The 19,598-nt window shown below is 30.6% G+C and overlaps 2 protein-coding genes across 2 annotated transcripts; one reads left to right on the forward strand and one right to left on the reverse strand.

Annotated features, from left to right (window-relative positions):
* Positions 1-11,474: 11,474 nt before the first annotated feature.
* Positions 11,475-13,993, forward strand: LOC106766828. The gene is made up of 3 exons (XM_014651632.2): positions 11,475-11,745; positions 12,107-12,187; positions 13,352-13,993. Exons 1-3 carry the CDS (start codon positions 11,587-11,589, stop codon positions 13,760-13,762), a joined length of 651 nt encoding a protein of 216 aa, XP_014507118.1. The 5' UTR covers positions 11,475-11,586; the 3' UTR covers positions 13,763-13,993.
* A 2,611-nt stretch (positions 13,994-16,604) lies between these two features.
* Positions 16,605-18,645, reverse strand: LOC106769146 (nucleolar transcription factor 1-A). Its single transcript, XM_014654642.2, has 4 exons — positions 18,399-18,645; positions 18,055-18,168; positions 17,882-17,952; positions 16,605-17,055 (listed from the first exon to the last, which is right to left on the reverse strand). The coding sequence occupies exons 1-4, from the start codon at positions 18,522-18,524 to the stop codon at positions 16,752-16,754; spliced, it is 615 nt and encodes a 204-aa protein (XP_014510128.2). The 5' UTR covers positions 18,525-18,645; the 3' UTR covers positions 16,605-16,751.
* Between the last annotated feature and the right edge of the window lie 953 nt (positions 18,646-19,598).

The following is a 19,598-nucleotide window of genomic DNA, read 5'->3' on the forward strand; positions in this document are numbered from 1 at the left end:
GAATTTGAATTTCTCATGAGATGAGAATTTGAATTTCTCATGAAATGAGAATTTGAATTTCTCATGAGATGAGAATTTGAATCAGTATAGTGCGAACCATATTCATGATGGTTTTATTTTTCCTTTTAGCAACCTCATTATGCTGGGGAGTATAGGCAGCTGTTAGTTGCCTTCTTATCCCTTGATTTATGCAAAATTCCTCAAATTCTTTTGAGCAGAATTCTCCTCCTCTATCAGTTTTTAAGCAAATAATGTTTTCTCCAACTTCTTTTTCAACTAGAGCTTTGAAGATTCTTAACAAGGAAAACGTTTCAAATTTCTCACTCAGAAAATATAGCCAAGTTTTCCTTGTTAGGTCATCAATAAAGCTTAAAAAATATCTCTTATTGTTTTTAGAAGTTGGTTCGATTGGCCCACCCAAATCTGCATGAACAAGCTGCAGTTTCCTAGATGCTCACCATTCTCCTTTATTGGACATAGTGAGTCTGTGTTGTTTTCCTTCCAGACATTGTGTGCAAATTTCTTGAGGGGCTGTGATAAGAGGCAAACCTGTTACCATTTGTTTAGAAGCAAGATTGCTCAAACCATCATAGCTTAAGTGCCCGAGCCTGTTGTGCCAGAGTTGAGAATTGTTTTCTGCATTCATCTGAAAACATGTATATGCTCCCATGGTTGCTGTTAATACAAACATCCTACTAGAATTCATTGGAATTTCCCATAGTATTCCTTTATCAGGATGTGTAATTGTGCAAGTATTGCTTACAATTTTGATGCTCAGCCCCTTTTCCTAAAGTTGTCCTATGCTCAGCAAATTGTTTTTCAGTTCAGCAACATAAAATACATCCGTAATAACATGCATCAATCCATTTACCCCCACTCGAATGCTCCCTTTCTCCATCACATTTATGTGAGTATTATTTCCCAGCTTGACTTTGCTTCTAAAGTTCTCATTTAATTTTGAGAACCATTCCTTGTTGCCACTCATGTGGTTGCTGCATCCTGAATCCAAGAACTAATCAGTTTTCCTTCCTTCTTTTCTGTTCACGAGAGCCATTAGTAAGATCTCTTCCTCATGTTCTTCCATTTCTGCATAATTTGCTTTCTCCCACATTGGACATTCATATTGAAAATGTCCAAGTTTATGACATTTGAAACATTCAACTTCATTTTTGTAAATGTTTGTCTCCCTTTTCCTCTACCTCGGAAGACTCCCCTTGTTCTCCCTCTTCCTCTTCCTCTTCCATAAGTCCTACAGTCAACCACGGCTAAAGCCTAACGCTTAGCTCGGACTTGGGGGAGATGATGTACGGTATGATATCTAGGACGAGCGGTTACGAAGAATAACCGATCGGGGCCATAATTGGGCCAACTCTTATTATTGGGCTCCTAGCCTATCAATCTAAAAGGTATTTGATTAAAAATACTGAGAATCAAATAAGATCAAATAATATCTAATTAAAGATATAAATGAAGTTGTTTATCTATTTATGGGTAATCAAGTAAGTTAGTTTATATTTTATTCTGTTTATATTTTGTTAATCTTATATCACTTCAAGCCCTATAAAAAGAGAACCAAGGACACCAAACAAGGTACGCTTACATTCATCATATTCTCCACTTTTACCATCGTCATACATCAATTCCTCTACCAAAATTTCTCACTCTGAGCATTGCCTTGTTGAGAGACGAGAACCTCCTACTACAAACGCCTAACTTGAGTGTCGGAGTGTCTTTGCAGGTACCCCCCTTAAAGTTTGGAGCACAACGGATGATTTGAGGAACGTGCGACAGAGTATTGAGAAAGTCAGCAATCCAATACTAGAAAGTAGCAGAATCTAGGTCTCGGTCCCAAAATTTACCCCGAAACATTATTATTATATTATTATATTATATTTAATATAAGACAATAGATGATTCTATAAAAAAAACCGATGGTTAAATATAGTAACTATAATAAACGTATCAACTATTTTATATTTAATTTTTTTAGCTACATAGATCAATGTCAAGTTTAAGTATTTCTTATTGTATTGATATATAAATGATTTTATTTATTTATTTTTCATATGAATATATAATTACGGTATCATGATCGAATGTTTTTAAAGATTGTAACATGTAATTAGTTTATATAAGTATATATTATAATTCAAGTTTTAATTGTTGTAAATTAAAATGTCTCACAATATTTATATTTTTTTATATTAATTTAATTTCAAATATTTATAAAATTTGTTAATATGTTTACTTTTATTTATTAGAAGATAAACTTTGTTAACACAATATATTTATTTAAATNTTTTTAATCTAATATTGATATTAGTTTGTTATTTCATATGCATTTATATCTATATAATAATAATATATACTTATATTTATTTTTATCATAATATACTATTTTTAAATTTTATTAAAATTAAAAAATTAAAAACATTAATATTTCTGTAGCCATGAAAATTAAAAATTAAAATTATATTAAGTGAAGATATAAAATATTATTAATAAATGATATAAATAATTTAACAAAATAAAAACGATTAAGAAAATAATATTTTAAAATTAAATTATATTGAATCCTATTTATAAAAATTGCAATCACATTAATATTTATTTGTTATATCAATGCCAAATCAAGTTTTCGAATTAATGCTAGTAAAATAAACTATAAAATTAAGAGCTGTTTTCTCAAATCCGTTTTAATCATCCACATTCAAATTCGCACCCATTACCCTCTTTTCTCTGTTTATATTGTTCTTTGTCTCAGACTCTTCCTTCATTTCTTTCTCACGCTCTTTTTCCTCTTTCATTTCTCTCCTTCGCATCATGTAAATCTTGAAGATTATTCGAATTGGTTAGAGATGGAAAACCACGATGTGCCGCAGTGCGTACGTGTTGCCGTCAACGTCCGGCCTCTAATTACGTCGGAGCTTATGCTCGGGTGTACAGATTGTATCACCAAACCTCAAGTAGAAGTGTTGTGCATTGAATCTGTTGAAATTTGTAGGCATGTATGAGTTTAATGTGTAATTGTTGTTGTTGGATGCTCTGTAGGTACAAATTGGGTCACATGCTTTTACTTATGACTATGTCTATCGTCTACAATATACAATGATTGTGTAGCTCCACTTGTAGATGCACTTTTTCACGGCTACAATGCAACTGTTCTTGCTTATGGGCAGGTATACGATTTTGCATATGGTTTTGACTTTCGATACTTTTTATTTGAGAAATTTTTGTTGTTGTTATATCTAATTTGTTTTTATCTGTGTTTTTATTCTCAGACCGGATCTGGGAAGACATACACCATGGACACCGATTACACTGGAGAAGAAAATGCCGGTGGTATTATACTCAAGGTGATGGAGACAATATTCAAGAGGGTTCAGACTAAGAAGGAATCATCGGAGTTTTTAATCAGGGTATCATTTATCGAGGTAATAAATAATGCTGATGAATTTTTTTTCTGTAATTGTGGTCAGGCTTTGAATATAGAAGTGTAAACTTGTATATCTTGATTACAAATATTCAAGAAAGAGGTATTTGATTTAGTTATCCCATTCAATCTAGAGGGGACGTGGTTTTTACTGCGAAGTCTATTGCGCCATATACATATATATATATATATATATATATATATATATATATATATATATATATATATATATATATATATATATATATATATATAATCTATTAAAAAATTCCAGCAGTGAAAATAATTGTTATATTTTGTTCTAATCCAATTTTTTATAAGTAAATCCCCTGAATTAGAGTTAAAATAGAATTACATCGTTTTAACATATACAACCAAAAAAAACTACCACACGTTCTTTTTATATGTTATAATCATTTAACATTTTTTTTTATCGTTGTAAAAAAAACTTAGAAAGTTGATATGAGAGTTTTATACATAGATGGGGAGTTGAGGTAATGGTAAGTTACTCAAACTAAACACGTGGAGTTGAAGAGAAACACAAGGGATTGTTTAAAGAAAAAACTCTGAAAAGAAACTTGGAGTTTAACTTGAATATTGAAATGTTTAATTAAAACATTGAGTATTTAGGTGAAGAAAACTAGCTAGATTAAAGTTTATTTTTAGTATAAAGCGTATTATTGGCGCTAAAAATGTTGAAAATTGTAATTTTTAAATTATTATTTTAAAGTTTGAATTTTTCTTGTTAAGTTGTTGTGAAGGGAGTTGAAACTTTTGTTTTCTTATTTGCATGTACGTGAATATGATGAGTTGGAATTTTACTTATGGGGTGTATAGTGAGGATGGATGGTGTTTTTGTTCAAAACTTGGGTTGAAGGGGAATCTAATTTTTTGCTCTTGTGTGGATATGGTTAGTTGTGTTAAAATGTAATTGTTTCTTAAAGCTTTTTTGAAGTCAGCGTGCCTTTTTGTTTTTGTGTTCATATGATGTTAAAAATGTGCTTTCAAATAAGTTTGGGTAGATAGGAAATTGTGTTGAGTTTTGTTATGTATTTGTGTAAGTTGTGTTGGCTTGTAATTTTAGTTAAATGTACATGAGTATCTTAATGTAAATAATGTGTGAGGTCTCGTCGATAGTGTTAAGCTTATTTGAGTATTATTTAGGTTCTATTTAGAATGTGTTCTTTGAGTGGATAATCTTGAGAGAATCTCTTTTTTTAGGTGGAGTGGAGGGTTCTTGGAGTGTTAGATCAAAGGACAAATGTTTTTAAACAAAGAACTATATAAACTATATTTGGATATGTTTGGCTTTGAAACATCTTTGGAGTGTTAAAGTCAAAGGATATGTGTTTTGGACAAAGTTTTATTGACTAATATTTAATATTTAGTTCTTAAGTGTCAAGGTCGGAGGATGATGTCTTTAAGAACTTTATAAATTGAGACTTGTTTATGAAAGTCCTTAAAGTGAATAGTTTGGAGGACGGTGTCTTTCAACCGGTAACTCATTGGATTAATGTTTGGCTTTATATGTTGGGTTTTTTATAGTGTTAAATTTAGAGGATGAACATTTTTGAACGGGTGACTATTTGAATTGGTGTTTGACTTGTTTTGATGTGGATATTAATTTGTTATGGAATAGGGGTTACATGATATGCTTCAAACTATTGTTGGTTTATTTTCATGTTAACTTGTCTTTATGTATTGTGGTTGTAATTTTCACATGCCATGAGTGTGATTTAACACGAGAAGACGATGTACAACATTAAAGAGAGTCGTTAATAACAAAAAATGTTTAGGACAATATTTTAACTTTATTGCTCTTACCATACCAATAATCTCTTATAACTTAAGAGTCGAGGTCAAATGCATTTTAAATACTCTCCTGAGACGTTTTTTAAGAACAAAACTATGATAAGTGAAACTCCAAAGTGGACAATACTTCATATGTATAATGATTGACTTTAACAATGTGATTGAACAGACTTAGGATTAGAGTATGACACCCACCATGTGGTCGGTAATGGAACATTCAATCCTTTAAACCTTCCATTGGGGATGACCAATCACTCCCCTTAGACCTTAACTCAAGGGCTTGTGTATTTATCATACCAATAGTCTCACATTGCTTAAAAGTTGAGGTCAAATACAGTTTAAATACTCTTTACACCTTGCAAGGTGCCTTTTAATGACAAAATAATGACGAACCATGTTTTAAAGCATACAATGTCTCAGATGTATAATGATTGACCTTAAGAATGTCACTCGATAGACTTAGGAACAAAAGAGTGGCCTCCACAATGATGTCAATAATGAAACATTTGATCCTTAGGTCGATAGTGAAATATTCGATCTCTTAAACCCTTTACTGAAGACATTCAATCATTTTTCTTATACCTCAAATATATGATGATTAACTCATGTTACTCGATAAATTTGAAATTAGAACAGTAACATTAAGATGAGAGTCAATAATAATTGTTTTTAAATCTCAATAAAAAAATTATATTCCTACTATAACCAATAGTTTCACGTTACTTAAAATTCAAACTCAAACACATTTTAAATAATTCTTGCTCCATCCACCTTTAAAAACAAAACTGCACGCCGTACATTATTTTGTCTCTTTAATAAAGCTTATGTTATGATAATAAAATAATGATTGATTAAAAATTGAAATATTTTAATAATAATAATATTAGTTATCATTACTCCTATTTTAGTTCCTATTGGATTGCGGGTATTATTTTTAACACCCTTTTTTATATTCGAATTAAATTCATTCCAAAGTATATTATTATTTCCCTAAATTTGGCCTCACGTGATACGGTATTTATCTTTTAACACGTTTGACAATTTCAATCCACTATGAATCAATAGGTGAATGTATTTACACCTATATACATTTAAATGTGAAACATTTTTATAATAATATATAATGTAATGTATTATATTATGACTAAATACTTTTTTGTTAAACATTTACCCGCGCTTATTTTTTTTAACCTTATTTTCTATGAGTTTACACTAATTTATTTATTTTTAAGCGAGTTTTCTCCAAAATTAATGCACTACATTAATATATATTTAATTATAATTAATTTATAAATCACAATGCACTGCACTACATTAGTAAATATTTGATTTTAATTAATGCACAACTCATTATACAGACTAATGTGTGTTTATATGTCTGTTAATTTTTTTATCAAAAAAATTTATAAGTGAATGGAATTGAATTTCAATTTTTGTCACCATAGCAAATTATTTACTATACAATTTGGGGTGATGGTAAAATATTCATTTTAAATTTAAAATGTTTTAAGTAGATGCCAGCATGCTTTAACTTAGATATTGACATGTAGGGTTAACTTTTAATCCTTTCTACATTTATAGTTAATTCGACTAAAAAATAAAAATAAAAATAATTAAGGTAGTTACTGTAATGAAAATATTTGAATTATTATATATTTCCGACATCATTTTAGAATGTGTATTTAGATCATTTTGATCTATATAACTGAAATCAAAATCATCTTAAATTATTATAAGCATATGCTTGATATTATTTCATATTACACAAAATTATGTTGGTAAAGACATGATGATGGTAAGGATGGAGAAATTCAGAAAAGGTGGAAAAGACATGTGTATACAGTTAATTGGACCGTTTGGTTTTGACATAGATATATAAATGAAATTTTCAAATTTCTTGTCCCAGTATGCACTATCTCACTCAACATTCTTAGTTCTTTTTTCTTCATTCTCTCTATAATTTCTTCATCTCACTTCATCTATTCAATAATCAGACAACATATAAGCAATCAGAGTATCAAAAGCTTCTTCTTTCATTGATCAAAATCAAGTTTAGAGTCGGTAAGTTCATTCTCTTCTTAAAAATGCTGTTTTCTGAAACATGCAAGCCAAGTTTCTGGTTACATGTGTTCATCATCTTCTTCTTCTCACTTTTAATCGATTTTTTTTGGTCTTTTGGGGTTATCCTTCTTTCTCAACTGGTGAGATATAGGTGTTCTAGGATTTTTGGTGTGTGGTGAGCGAAATCTGATGTTGATTGAACTTGTAGTTCGGTCAAGAGGCAGGGGAAGCTAATTAATTTAGTTAATTGTTTATGATGTATGAAGATGGTGTTTGATGATGTTGCATGTGTGAAAAACTGAATGATTTGGTGCTTGGTGTTGTTGATATGGACTGTTACGTGCCGTGTTCATGATGATTGTGTTTCTGCAGATTTTTGGTTCAGTGACCGAGTGAAAGATGAGGAAGTGTGAGGGTGAAATTGGGGAAAATGTGTTCAGTGGGAGTTTGGTCTGTATAGAGAATTTGGACAAGTTGCTTAGGATTTGCTAGAACCTTTAAGTCACTAAAAAATGTACTAAAAATAAGAAATTTGATCTTTAGTCATTGAGTTCATAATTCTGCATAATTGACTCTCAAATCTGAGATGAAACTCTATAAATACTATTATAAAGGTTTAGATACTCGTATATAAGTGTATAAATGTGTATAGCATAAGTTTGAAGGATTAGAAGTTGGGAAGAATACATCGAACTGGTAAAAATATGTGTTGATCATAATTTTGCAGTTATTCTGCAAAATTATGTAGATCGTCGAGTGTCAACTGTGGACCGACCTTCCTCTGGTGCTCAGTCTTAACTGAGTTCTGCTTATGTGGAGTTTCAGTTGATGACCGAGCGGTCTTGTACCAGTACTCGATCTTGTACCAATGTTCGGTCTTGTACCAGTGCCCAATCTTGTACTAGTACTCGGTCTTGTACTAGTGCTCGATATTGTACCAGTGCTCAGTCTTACACCAGAGTTCGGTCTCTTAGTAATTCTCGTTCTTATACCAACGTTCGACTTTATACTAGTATTCGGTATCCTTTCACTAAGAATTGGTCTACAATAGTATTAGGTTTCGTTTAGATGCTCGGTTTAGTTATTAGTAATCGACTTGTTGGTTGCATTTGATATTCTGTAGTGGTCGATCTTGAATAGAGTTTGGATGTCCCTTGGCCATACCTATCATTGACTATTCGGTCTATCTTTTGGGGAGTAAGGTTTTGTTCGGTCTTCAAAGTTCACAAGGTTTCTAGCTTTATATGTGACGTTTCATTGTGGTTTGAGAACTTTTTAAATTTAATTATAGGAATTTGTTTTGCAATAGTAATGATGTGGATATTTCATTAAGGTATTATGTTTCAATTTGTATGGAAGAGAATTCCAAGGAGGAATATCTCGATGTTGGTTATCAAAGTGGTAAAGTATGAATATGGATAGCGAAACCCATGGCGTTCATCCTGAAATTTTGATGATTACCAATTCTCAAGTAGAGGTGAGTAATGCATTGTGTGAGAATGTTAGGAGGTCCTGACCCATAAGTTCTTGGATGAGTTATAACGGATTAACCTCGGGTGGCAGCTGATGGTTTTCCAGTTACTACACCACCCGAGTGCAAGAATGACCATAAGCTACATATTCATACAATCCGGATGGTTCAGTCAAGTGTTCGGTTATTGCATGTATTGTATGGTTGTCATTGTATGCTTGAAATGTTAAGTTGTTACATGTTTATATACTTATTTTACTTTGTAAGTTTAATATGATTAATTAAATTACTATAGCTTACCCTTCTTTTTCTACCTTGTTATGTTACCTGTTCGGTATTTCTTTTTTGCAATGATCACCTTGTGAGTGTGAGTAGATGGAGGCGAGTGTTCACCGAAGCAAGCGTTGGATGGAGAGGACCTTACAGTTTAGACTAGGATTGTTCGGTCCTATAGTTGTATATAATTTTGTATAAATCGTTCAGTCATATGTATGGTTTTGTAGTAGTATAGGAATTTGTAAGGTTTAAATCTTATAGTTATTTTAGGGATAACTTTAAGTTAACTTTATTCCAGTAATTGTTTCATTATATTAATGTATGATAACTTCTTTGTATAGTTTTATGCTATATTTTTGGAATGTTACAATGGTCAAGATTAGCGAAAATCAATTGTAATTAAAGGAGATTAAGAGTTAAAATGTATTAGCAAAACATTAAGCAAATTAACCAAGATGATTATCTATGTGGTCTAGACCCAATAGATAAAAGTTCACAAACTTTAATATAAAAGACATCGTTCACGAGGTAATTATTATGCTCTCATTAGAACAACATTTATTATTATCTGATACACACTTTTAACTTGAGCATCAAAGTGTCTTTTGTAAACACACCTCCTCTCGACTCAGGACGATATAAGAACTCGAGAACATCTCGGTTTGGACAATGAAGAGTGAAGGGAAGAACTTCTTGTGAATTATTTACAATGTGTTTTCGATATATAATATAAGAATATTTGATATTCATCGTAGGACTGAGATATATTCGGTAAAAAAAAAATGTATGATGTCTACAAGAAGTTGATCATAATCTGAACAAAATGACCATGCTCTTGGATATGCAAAGAGATTGTGCTAAGTTCAAGATTAGAAGTGTGAAAGAAATAGATACACCAAAACAAAAGTGTGCAATGTTAAAGAACAAGGTTAAGGAAGTGAAACAAAGAAAAAGTTCAACAAAACATCATCCGAACACAGAACACCACATTCCATCCTCAAGTTGTACATGAAATGGTACATGAGAGTGGTTACAACACCAATAAAACAACGGGAGACAAATGTAATATTTCCACTGCGTTAGAAGGGAATCGTAGGCATCTCGTTGATGGTATCATGAAAATTCCATTGCCAAATAATTGTAAATCTTTAACCATAAACTAAATAGTAAAACTAATCTTGATGAGCACATCGATATCTATATCATCCAATTCAGCTAATACATTATGGGTAATGTTTTTCACTTCCTTGAAAGGAGTGGCTCTGCATTAATTTACTTATCTTTTTTTTTTTCTATAAAATATTTCAATACTCTAGTAACACAATTAACTATGTGTTGTATTACATACTATTTCATCTCTTATATCTTATTAAAATCATATAAAACATTTTTTAAAGCACACGACATTAAATTTTTTCTAATGAAGTTTTTATAATAGAGTATATTGTAACTTTTGTGTGTAATTTGCCATAACATGACTTTTATAAAATATTACCACAAAATAGATATATAATTTAGTTTAAAAAGAAATACAATTTTTAAAAATACTTTATATATAGAAGAATATCATATTTAATCTTTTTACTTATAACCACTTTGGTTAAAAAACAACTATAATATAAAATGTATTAAAAAATAGTTTTATTCATAATACATTAAGCATATACAGTCAGTTTAATATAACAAATATGGGTATATTTAATTTTTAGTACTGTAAAACAAGTTATAGTTTTAATATAAATATTTTAGTTCCTTATACGAGCTCTCTTAATAATTAAAATAGTTAAATACATATTAAATATGTGTAGTATCTTTAATAATTACCATGTGATTATTAAAAAATATTATATTAAATTTATATAATGAAAAACAAATGGTCCTTCAAGTTAAATAACTAAAACCAAACAGATTAATAACTTTGAAAGATATTTTGTTTTCTTTATCATGTAATAAATACTAAAAATTAAATAAATATTTAACTATTATAATTAATGAAATTAAAACTTTATAATAAAACTACAATATTTTTATACTAAATCAATGCTGTATTAACTAAATATTTATTATTTACCCATATATTAATTATATTTTATTATTATTATCATCTTCACGTATAAAGTAACAAAAAACTGACATAATGACCTAATCTACATAATATTTTTCAAATAATTATACATATTTTAGAATTTTTACACGATAAGAAAATTGTCCCATAAAAAAAAAAAAAAACAGAACCCAGACGTTACAAATTTTTGACGGTGCCGCTGCTGCAAGGGTGGTTTCGATTTTCACCGAAAAAGAAGAGAAAAACGCCACACGCGCCACGTATACGCCACTTATACAATTCGTGTCGTGTACACCGTATTTTTCTTCTCTCTTTTCTTTTTCTCATTCGTTCATATATCATATCATATCGCGTTCTGTTCCCTTTTTTTTTTCTTAATTTCTTTCTCTCCGTCTCTCTTTCTCTCTCAACACACCCACAGCACCAAATAAAACACACCACCAACTTCGCAGTGCTCCTTCTCCTTCGATGGCGAAGAAGCGAAAGTCGGTGGCCACGCGCCTCGACGAAGTGGATCGTACCATGTACTCCACCTTTTGCAGCACCGCCAACTCCCTCTCCCATCTCTACACCCACGCCATGAACCAACAGAAACTCTCCTTCCAGGCCGGTGAACGACACGCTCTCGTGAGACCCCTCCTCTCCTACTCCGACCTTTCGTGTTTTTTCCCCTAATTTTTTATTTTTTTTTCGGTTTCGATTAAATGGGATTTGCGCACGCGCGCACCTTGAACGAAAGCACGGTCCTTTTGTTTTAATTATTGTTTATTGTGTTAGGGTTACTATGAGCGATTTCAGATTTTGATTTAATTCGTGATTTCTTTCTGAAGTTGTTCGAGCACTGCTCCGATTTCCAATTTGTTTGTTTTTTCTCCGATAAACTAGAGATTGCTGTTTGTTTTGTTTGGACTTTGGATGCGTTGATAGGAATCTGGTTCTTTGTTTCGTTTTTTGTGTGATTAATGCTGCTTTCGTCTCGTCCTGACAGGAGAAATTGTACCAGTGGATTCTCAGGCAGCAGCAAGAAGGGTCTAGGGTGACCACGATTGATATTGTTACCCATTTGCAGGTTTTTATTTTTTTGTCTATGCAATGTTTTTTGCTCTGTTGTGTGTTGCGTTTGCCTTTCGTTTCAATGGAAGTACTCGTTTTATTAGTTTTTCTACCACCCAACTGGTTTTAAGGATATTTCATGTACTCTATCTGTTCGTATAGCTTGTGGATCCCATGTCAATTGCCTTTAGTGTGAAATTGACATCCACTGCATTTATGGATTCACATATACAACTATTGACGGATGGACTTGATTTTAGGTATATATGTTCACATGTTTATTTTTAATTTCAAGACTTGATTCTTGCTCCCCAGATTATGGACCGCAGGATATGGCAAAAGGCCAACATTCCACCACATAAACATACCATGGCTGCTTATTGCCCTCCCCTATGGTGGAGAGGTTTATGCCACATTATGTTATAACTTTTATTTAACACCGTCGTTTGCTCCAAAATTGTATTTGAGTTCAAGTAACTCTTTAAGTGGCTATTGCATTTGATCAAGAATGTTGTAGGGAGTTCTACCAGTAGTCATTAGACCAAAAAATCCAAAATAATCCACTTCAATTCGAAATTAATTTTGTGAAGCTAATTTCATTTAAGTTAACTTGCAAATGTTCACCTTAAAACTATTTTAAGGGACATGATCCCTCAAGTCTTGATTTTAGAATCTTAAAGCTCTTTTGATACCGGTCTCCAAGTAGAAAGAGATTCACCTCAATAATCTATGGTAATCTTTAATATAGAACTTTTGTTACAAGAATCACTTGTATTTAATCTTGTTATGATTGGAAAATAACATGCAACACTTATAAACTACATCTTATAAGGACAATCCCTAAAAAGGACTCATGGATGTATCAGAAAACGTTTAAACTTATGATTTGTATGGACAACGAATGCAATGACTGTCTGTCTGCCCGTTATACTGCCCCAATGTTTTGTTCGTGTAAGAGTTGGGTCTTTGGCTGTGTCAATCAGATCTTGGTTGTTGGATTACAGATAGAGCATGAAAAGTAAAGTCTTTATCTTTTTTATTTCACTTGAACAGGAATTTCCTTCGTATTTTTTACAATGGTGTTATTTCAGGATATCCATCAAAATAGATTAGTCCATTTTTTGGATTTATCTGAATAAAGGAATATAGATATAATGATGTGCCTTGCGTGTGCTTGTAGAATGAGCTCGAATATGGGGGAGAGGAGGCACCAGTGTCCCCAAGGCAGCCAATGCATCAACAGAACTCCCAGACTGCAATGCACACTAACTTTGGTGGAAGCATACCGTCTAATGCATTTGGAGCGACTGTGGCAGGGCAGGGGATACGAGCTGGGCAACCTGATCAACAAGCAAAGAACTCAGTGTTCTCAAATGCACTCTCTAGCCCTATTCGTCGCAGCCTTCAGCCATATCATCTGGCTCAGGGGAGCTTTCCTTCAGGTAATATCATGTCATCAGGAACTGGAAATGGAACCCGGAACAGTGAGATGACTTATCCTAATGGCCAGAACAGGGACTCAAATTCTTCTAACTCTAGTGATTGCATGGACATGCATTCAGATAGTCCTGGTCATGATTTTTCATACTAGTGCTGTCATAGTTAGAATAGGGAGAGAAAAAGAGGTCATTTATGAAATTGATGATCATAAATATGTGGTGAAAAATGTCAAATTTATTGTGGATAGACTTCAATTTATTTGTGTAGCATTGTCGTGCAGGTTGAAGCTTGAACATCAGCTTACATGTTAAAACAGATCGTCTTGAAAAATGTTGGTTATTTCCCAAGCAATATATAGTCATACCAGTGTGTGATGTTTGCATGCGATTTTTGCAAAGTTTATTGATATGTCTATGTATAATGTTTGTGTTATGTAAATTATACCTGAAGATCTTGTGGGGTTCTTTTGTTGCATATGATAAATTAGTTGTAAAAATAAGATAATATCGTGATAGGATAAAGTAATATTTGGTGCACACACTATATAATAAGAACTAGATGATAACGGATTGTGGTAATTTTAATGGTAGTAATTGTGACCATACTACTAGCCATAGGAACAAGATGGTAATAATAACTAATGATAATGGTAATCAGGAAAAACTGAGAGTGGTATTAACAACGATGACGAAGATAATTCTAAAATAATAATATAAAAGTAATGAAGATGATAGTGCTTATGATGAAAAGGTCGTCGAAATAATATTAAGATGAAAGTGATCATGATGACAGGAGATGTTATACTATGGAATGATAAGGATGTAATGGAAGAGAAAGTGATAACACGATAATTAAAGTGAATTATACTTTGTCAACTTATCAAATGATTTGTTTCACAAAACAACCATTGTATTTCATTATGATTTTATTTTACTAGATTTTGGTAATCAAAGTGATGTGTATCTAGTGAATTTTTTATTAAAATCTTTAAAAATGAGGTCAATTTTTTAAGGTGCACATTTGTTATACTTTTATTTTATTGTTTTTTTCGTTTAAAACTTTTTGATTTAAGAGTAAAACAAAAAATAATCACAGCAATCCAAGGGTTTAAATTACAGTTTTGACTGGTTATCAATCTATTGCATATTTTGAAATTAATATCTCATATTAAGATACATTTCCACTAAATACCAACGGTAAATTTTATCAAATCCTATTGTTTATATTAGTTCACGAAAAAAAAAAAAACCCTGCAAATTGATATTAACCATTAGGTTTTATAAAATGAATTGTTAACATTTGATCAGTCTTTGGACTTATACCGTTACGTTATGAGCAAATATTAATATTATTTCATCAATTCAAATATTAAATAAAATATCTATTATATAATAAAGCGTCCACAAACTCTTACTAACATAATATTTATTTAGTTATATTGTTTAAGAATGATAATGTGGGACAAGGATGATAAACTCTTATTAATATAATGTTTTATCTTGATATATTTTTAGGAATGATAACGTGGGAAAAGTCCATTATCATGGATGATAATGTGGAAAAGTTATATGGACTAATTCAAAAGTAAAAAGTATCTGACATAGTTTATATGTTTGTGAATTTGTATTTAAATGTGTTGATAGTTTACAATTTGTCTACTCATATAAGTATTGTGTTGATTTATTATTAATTTTATTTTCAAAAGATTTTTTTTTATCTATTTTTAGTTATGTTTGACAACTTTAATTACTTGAAATTTAATTTTTGTTAATTATAGTTAATATATATATATATATATATATATATATATATATTATAACATTATAAAACTTTGAATGTTATTTATTTAAAAAATATGTTCATAAAATTGATTATTTTATTAAATTAGAAAAGAGGTAAAAAAAAGGAAAGAAAAAGAAAAATAAGAGTAAAGAGTTAAACTCTTTAAATTAAATAGGATTAATTTTGGTTTTAGTCCCTCTTTCAAACTAAGGNACAATTTAGTCCTTCAACTTTAGAAAACTCTGGTTTTAGTCCTTTTTACCAAAGTTTTTAAACTTTATTTGCTGTTTCAAACGTGTTTAGAAAACTCTGGTTTTAGTCATTTTCACCAAAGTTTTTAAACTTTATTTGCTGTTTCAAGGCATTTGGATTGTTTACACTATTTGATACATTCTTCAAACAACAAATAAAGTTTAAAAACTTTGGTAAAAAGGACTAAAACCAGAGTTTTCCAAGGTTAAAGGACTAAATTATACCTTAGTTTGAAAGAGGGACTAAAACCAAAATCGTCCGAAAGTATAGGGACTAAAAACATATTTAACCCAATTAAATATTAACAGAAAAGGAAGAAAAATAAGTAAATTTTACTTCTAAAAACGGTACATCTAATGTTTTCTTGAACCGGATTGATAATAAACGGTTCAGGCAATTCCAAAATAGTTCGGTTAGAAGCTGTTATTTTGCAATATCCTTTACATACTTTCCTTTTCGCTTATAAGAAAACACTTTCTAATAAGTAAGCAAATTTTATTTATTTTTTATTTCATCTAACCAAATTTTTAATAAAATACCTTAATTACTTTTCATCACAAGACATTTTCTTTTATGATAAATATATTTTTTGAGAAAAATATTAATAGCTTAGTAAAATTTATTATAGATAACTAATTTTTAATATATAGCAACTTACAACCTGAATCACGTTCAACCAGGTTACCAAAATACATGAGAGAATGTAAAAAAGAGAATGAGTAAGGATGGCAACATATCTTAACTTCATAGGAAAAAAAATAAAAATAAAATATATATATANATATATATATATATATATATATATATATATATATATATATATATATATATATATATATATATATATATATATATAAGGTAAAATTAGTTTCAATGGTCATTATGTAGATTGCCAGAGTCACATAAATTATGTTCCTTTTTGATCTAATATAAAGTGTTGTTAGATATATAAAGTATGTGTTCATCTAACAATTGTTAGGTTGTGTGGGAAATTTCTTCTCCTTATTTTGTCTTTTTGACATCTTTGATTCTTTTTCTAAGTTAAATGTATGTTTTCTGAAGCAATGTGGAACACTGCTATAGCCATTCATAAGCTTTTCTTCTTACTACCCTTTTCTTCTTTTATGACTTAAAATGAATTCATTATCATCATTATCATTATCTTCTTCTTCTTCATCATCACCATCATCATCATCATCATCATCATCATCATCACTTTCGACAATTTTTTTCTTAGCTTTTGTGTCACCATTCTTGGAAGCCTGTTGTTGCTTCTGGGAAGTTTCAGTTTTAGTTTCTGGCTTTGATGGCTTAACTGGAGTTGCAGCCCGTAGCTCCTTTTGTTTCCTTTGCTTCTTCTCGAATGCTCTCTTAGCACTTTCTGGAGACAGCAAACCATGTTCCATTAACCTGCACACATTCAAGGATATAATCCTTAGTTTGTAATTTCTGAGAAGTTCTCTACCCTACACCTTGAAATAAATTATAATGCATAAATATTCAATGTTAATCCGCTTTGATTAAAGAAAATATTATCTATGGGAAACATTGATCAAAGGTTGCAACAAAACATTTCTTGACAACGATAGACAATAACTTTCCCCCCAAATATGAATATGGAATGCTCAACATTTGGCTCAGTGTCTGAATGTAAAAGGTTTAACCAAGTTGCTTCGGTTTTCATTGTTGAAGAATACTCAACTCTATATTTGTTGTAGTTGAATTCCGAAATTCCTATATGAATAAGAGAAAAAGAAAACAAAAAATGGAGTATTTAATCAAAGGAAAATGTATCTAATATACGTGACTGTTAGAACAAAAAGACCTGTGACATGACGAGTACAATAAAAAGATGTATGTTGTCCGGAAGATTTTTGGTACAAGAATCTTTATATTTAGAATTTTTCATCCATATTGTAGACTTGTACACACCTATTATGATAAATTTGGTCTGTATTATTTGGATCATTATTAATCTATTTAATCTGTATTTGTAGCATATATGGTACCAGCATCGAGTGAAGAATCTGACAAACCAAAAAGTACAAGGAATGTTGCTGAGGCAATACAATTCTCTGACAAACCATAGAACAGAACAATATTCAGCTATAAGAACTGTAGCTTAACGAATTTAAAGCATATTTCAGGTTTTAAATTGGCAATATCATGCATCCGATGCTGCTTCATGGGAATGAAAGTGTCATGCAAACAACTGTAGGATTGAAAAAATGCTCACCAAAATTCAGCCATTTCGCTTGTTGGAATCTGTTTTGACAATGATTCATAGAAAACCCGCAGCGGTTCTTTCTGTCAAGAAAGGCAACAACAAATCACAAAGATGAGCTAGAGTTTATTACAATGTTTTGACATTTGTTTTGTAATTCTAGGAATTAAATGTCGAACTCAAACCTGTTCTGGAGGATCATGTTTCTGCCCGTGAAGAGTGTAGACTTTCTTCTCTCTCACTTTTATAGTTGTCTTCGTTGTTGTCTCTGAAGAGGACGAAGTCGATTTGGATTTAACCTTCAAACATTTCCCAGAAAAGAAAAAATAAAACTTAAACAAGCAATCATCGTAATCAAATTGAGCTCAACATCTTGAAAACCCACCTAAGAAATTCAGAATTTCACACATATTGAAAACATTTATCAATGCAATGCAACGACATCAGAGGTACCCAGAATGTTCTTAAACCACAAAACAACTTAAAAGTTCAAACTTTCACATTGTAAATGTTGAAGAGTGATTTGTACCCCAGATTTTGTCGAGGCAGATTCTACTCTCTTCTTGACAGCTGAAGAATCCTTTTTTCCCTTGGAAGAACCATCTGGGGCACTTGATTTGGGCTTCACAGTGGTGTTTTTGATTTCCGTGGCCATAAACAATTATCTAAATTTAGATTAGATCAGATTGACACTTCTTTTTTCCTGTTACTTTTCTCAATTTCATTCACTGTTACACAATTTCATCGTCATTTGTCTTTCTTCATGAGTATTTTTCTTCTCTTGAAACGATAAAAAAAAAAAAAACATTTCAGGTTGTTTGTTGAACTGCCATGCTCCTACAGAGGAACAGAAGATGTCCCTTTGTTAAGGTGAACGTAGAAGCACGTGATTGTATCCCTGACCGGAAAGACTTTTATACCCTTTCAATAGGGGTTTGGGAGTTATGTTATATCATCACAGTGAGAAATGAACATTTTAATATTTTCAAATATTTGTTATAAAACTGCTATTCAATTTTGTTTTTTCGTTTTCTACTTTTGTTTATCGAAATTTTTGTAAACTAAAAAGTTATTATTTACCTAATCACACCGAAAAGTTTGTTTTACTCATCTCAAATGCATGATATGGATACATTTGAGATGTTAAATATAAATAAAACTCGAAGAACTTACAAAAATAGTAAATAATAAAAATAATTTATTTCATGTCACTTCATCATCACTTCAAAATGTATACAAACTCATTCTTACCACATACTAGAGATTCTATTATTAGACAAATTACCATGAATTTGATTTATTTATTATGAATATGTCCGTATCTTAATACGTAAAGAATTTATATTAACATAAACATAACGAGTATTTAGTTTCTTGTATAATTTACTTCTTTATATAAACACAAAAGGACAATTAACATTAGGTAAACCTTTGGAATGAAGAAAATATTAATATCTTAAAATTTATGAATTATTTTATGTATAATAATATATGATGTGATATGAAAATATATTTAATAACTATATTCACCATGAAATTATCAGAGTTTATTATTGATATTTGTATGTTCAACTTTGCATTTTGAAACTAAATTTATTACAAAAATAAACATTTTAATTTATTCCTGTTGTCTCCTAATCTGATATTATAAAATTAATTATTTATCTTTTGTTTGTTACTCTCTCTCTCTCATATATATATATATATATATATATATATATATATATAT

The sequence above is a fragment of the Vigna radiata genome, chromosome 1, assembly GCF_000741045.1.
Source record: "Vigna radiata var. radiata cultivar VC1973A chromosome 1, Vradiata_ver6, whole genome shotgun sequence".
NCBI lineage: Eukaryota > Viridiplantae > Streptophyta > Magnoliopsida > Fabales > Fabaceae > Vigna > Vigna radiata.

Bases quoted from the DNA above. Each gene is read 5' to 3' on its own strand.
- LOC106766828 (XM_014651632.2), top strand. From the start codon at position 11,587: ATGGCGAAGAAGCGAAAGTCGGTGGCCACGCGCCTCGACGAAGTGGAT. The intron at 11,746-12,106 runs GTGAGACCCCTC...TCGTCCTGACAG, and splicing joins CCGGTGAACGACACGCTCTC to GAGAAATTGTACCAGTGGAT. The intron at 12,188-13,351 runs GTTTTTATTTTT...GTGTGCTTGTAG, and splicing joins ATATTGTTACCCATTTGCAG to AATGAGCTCGAATATGGGGG.
- LOC106769146 (XM_014654642.2), bottom strand. From the start codon at position 18,524: ATGGCCACGGAAATCAAAAACACCACTGTGAAGCCCAAATCAAGTGCC. The intron at 18,169-18,398 runs GTACAAATCACT...AAATGTTTGAAG, and splicing joins CTGCCTCGACAAAATCTGGG to GTTAAATCCAAATCGACTTC. The intron at 17,056-17,881 runs GTGAGCATTTTT...GAATGTGTGCAG, and splicing joins AGCGAAATGGCTGAATTTTG to GTTAATGGAACATGGTTTGC.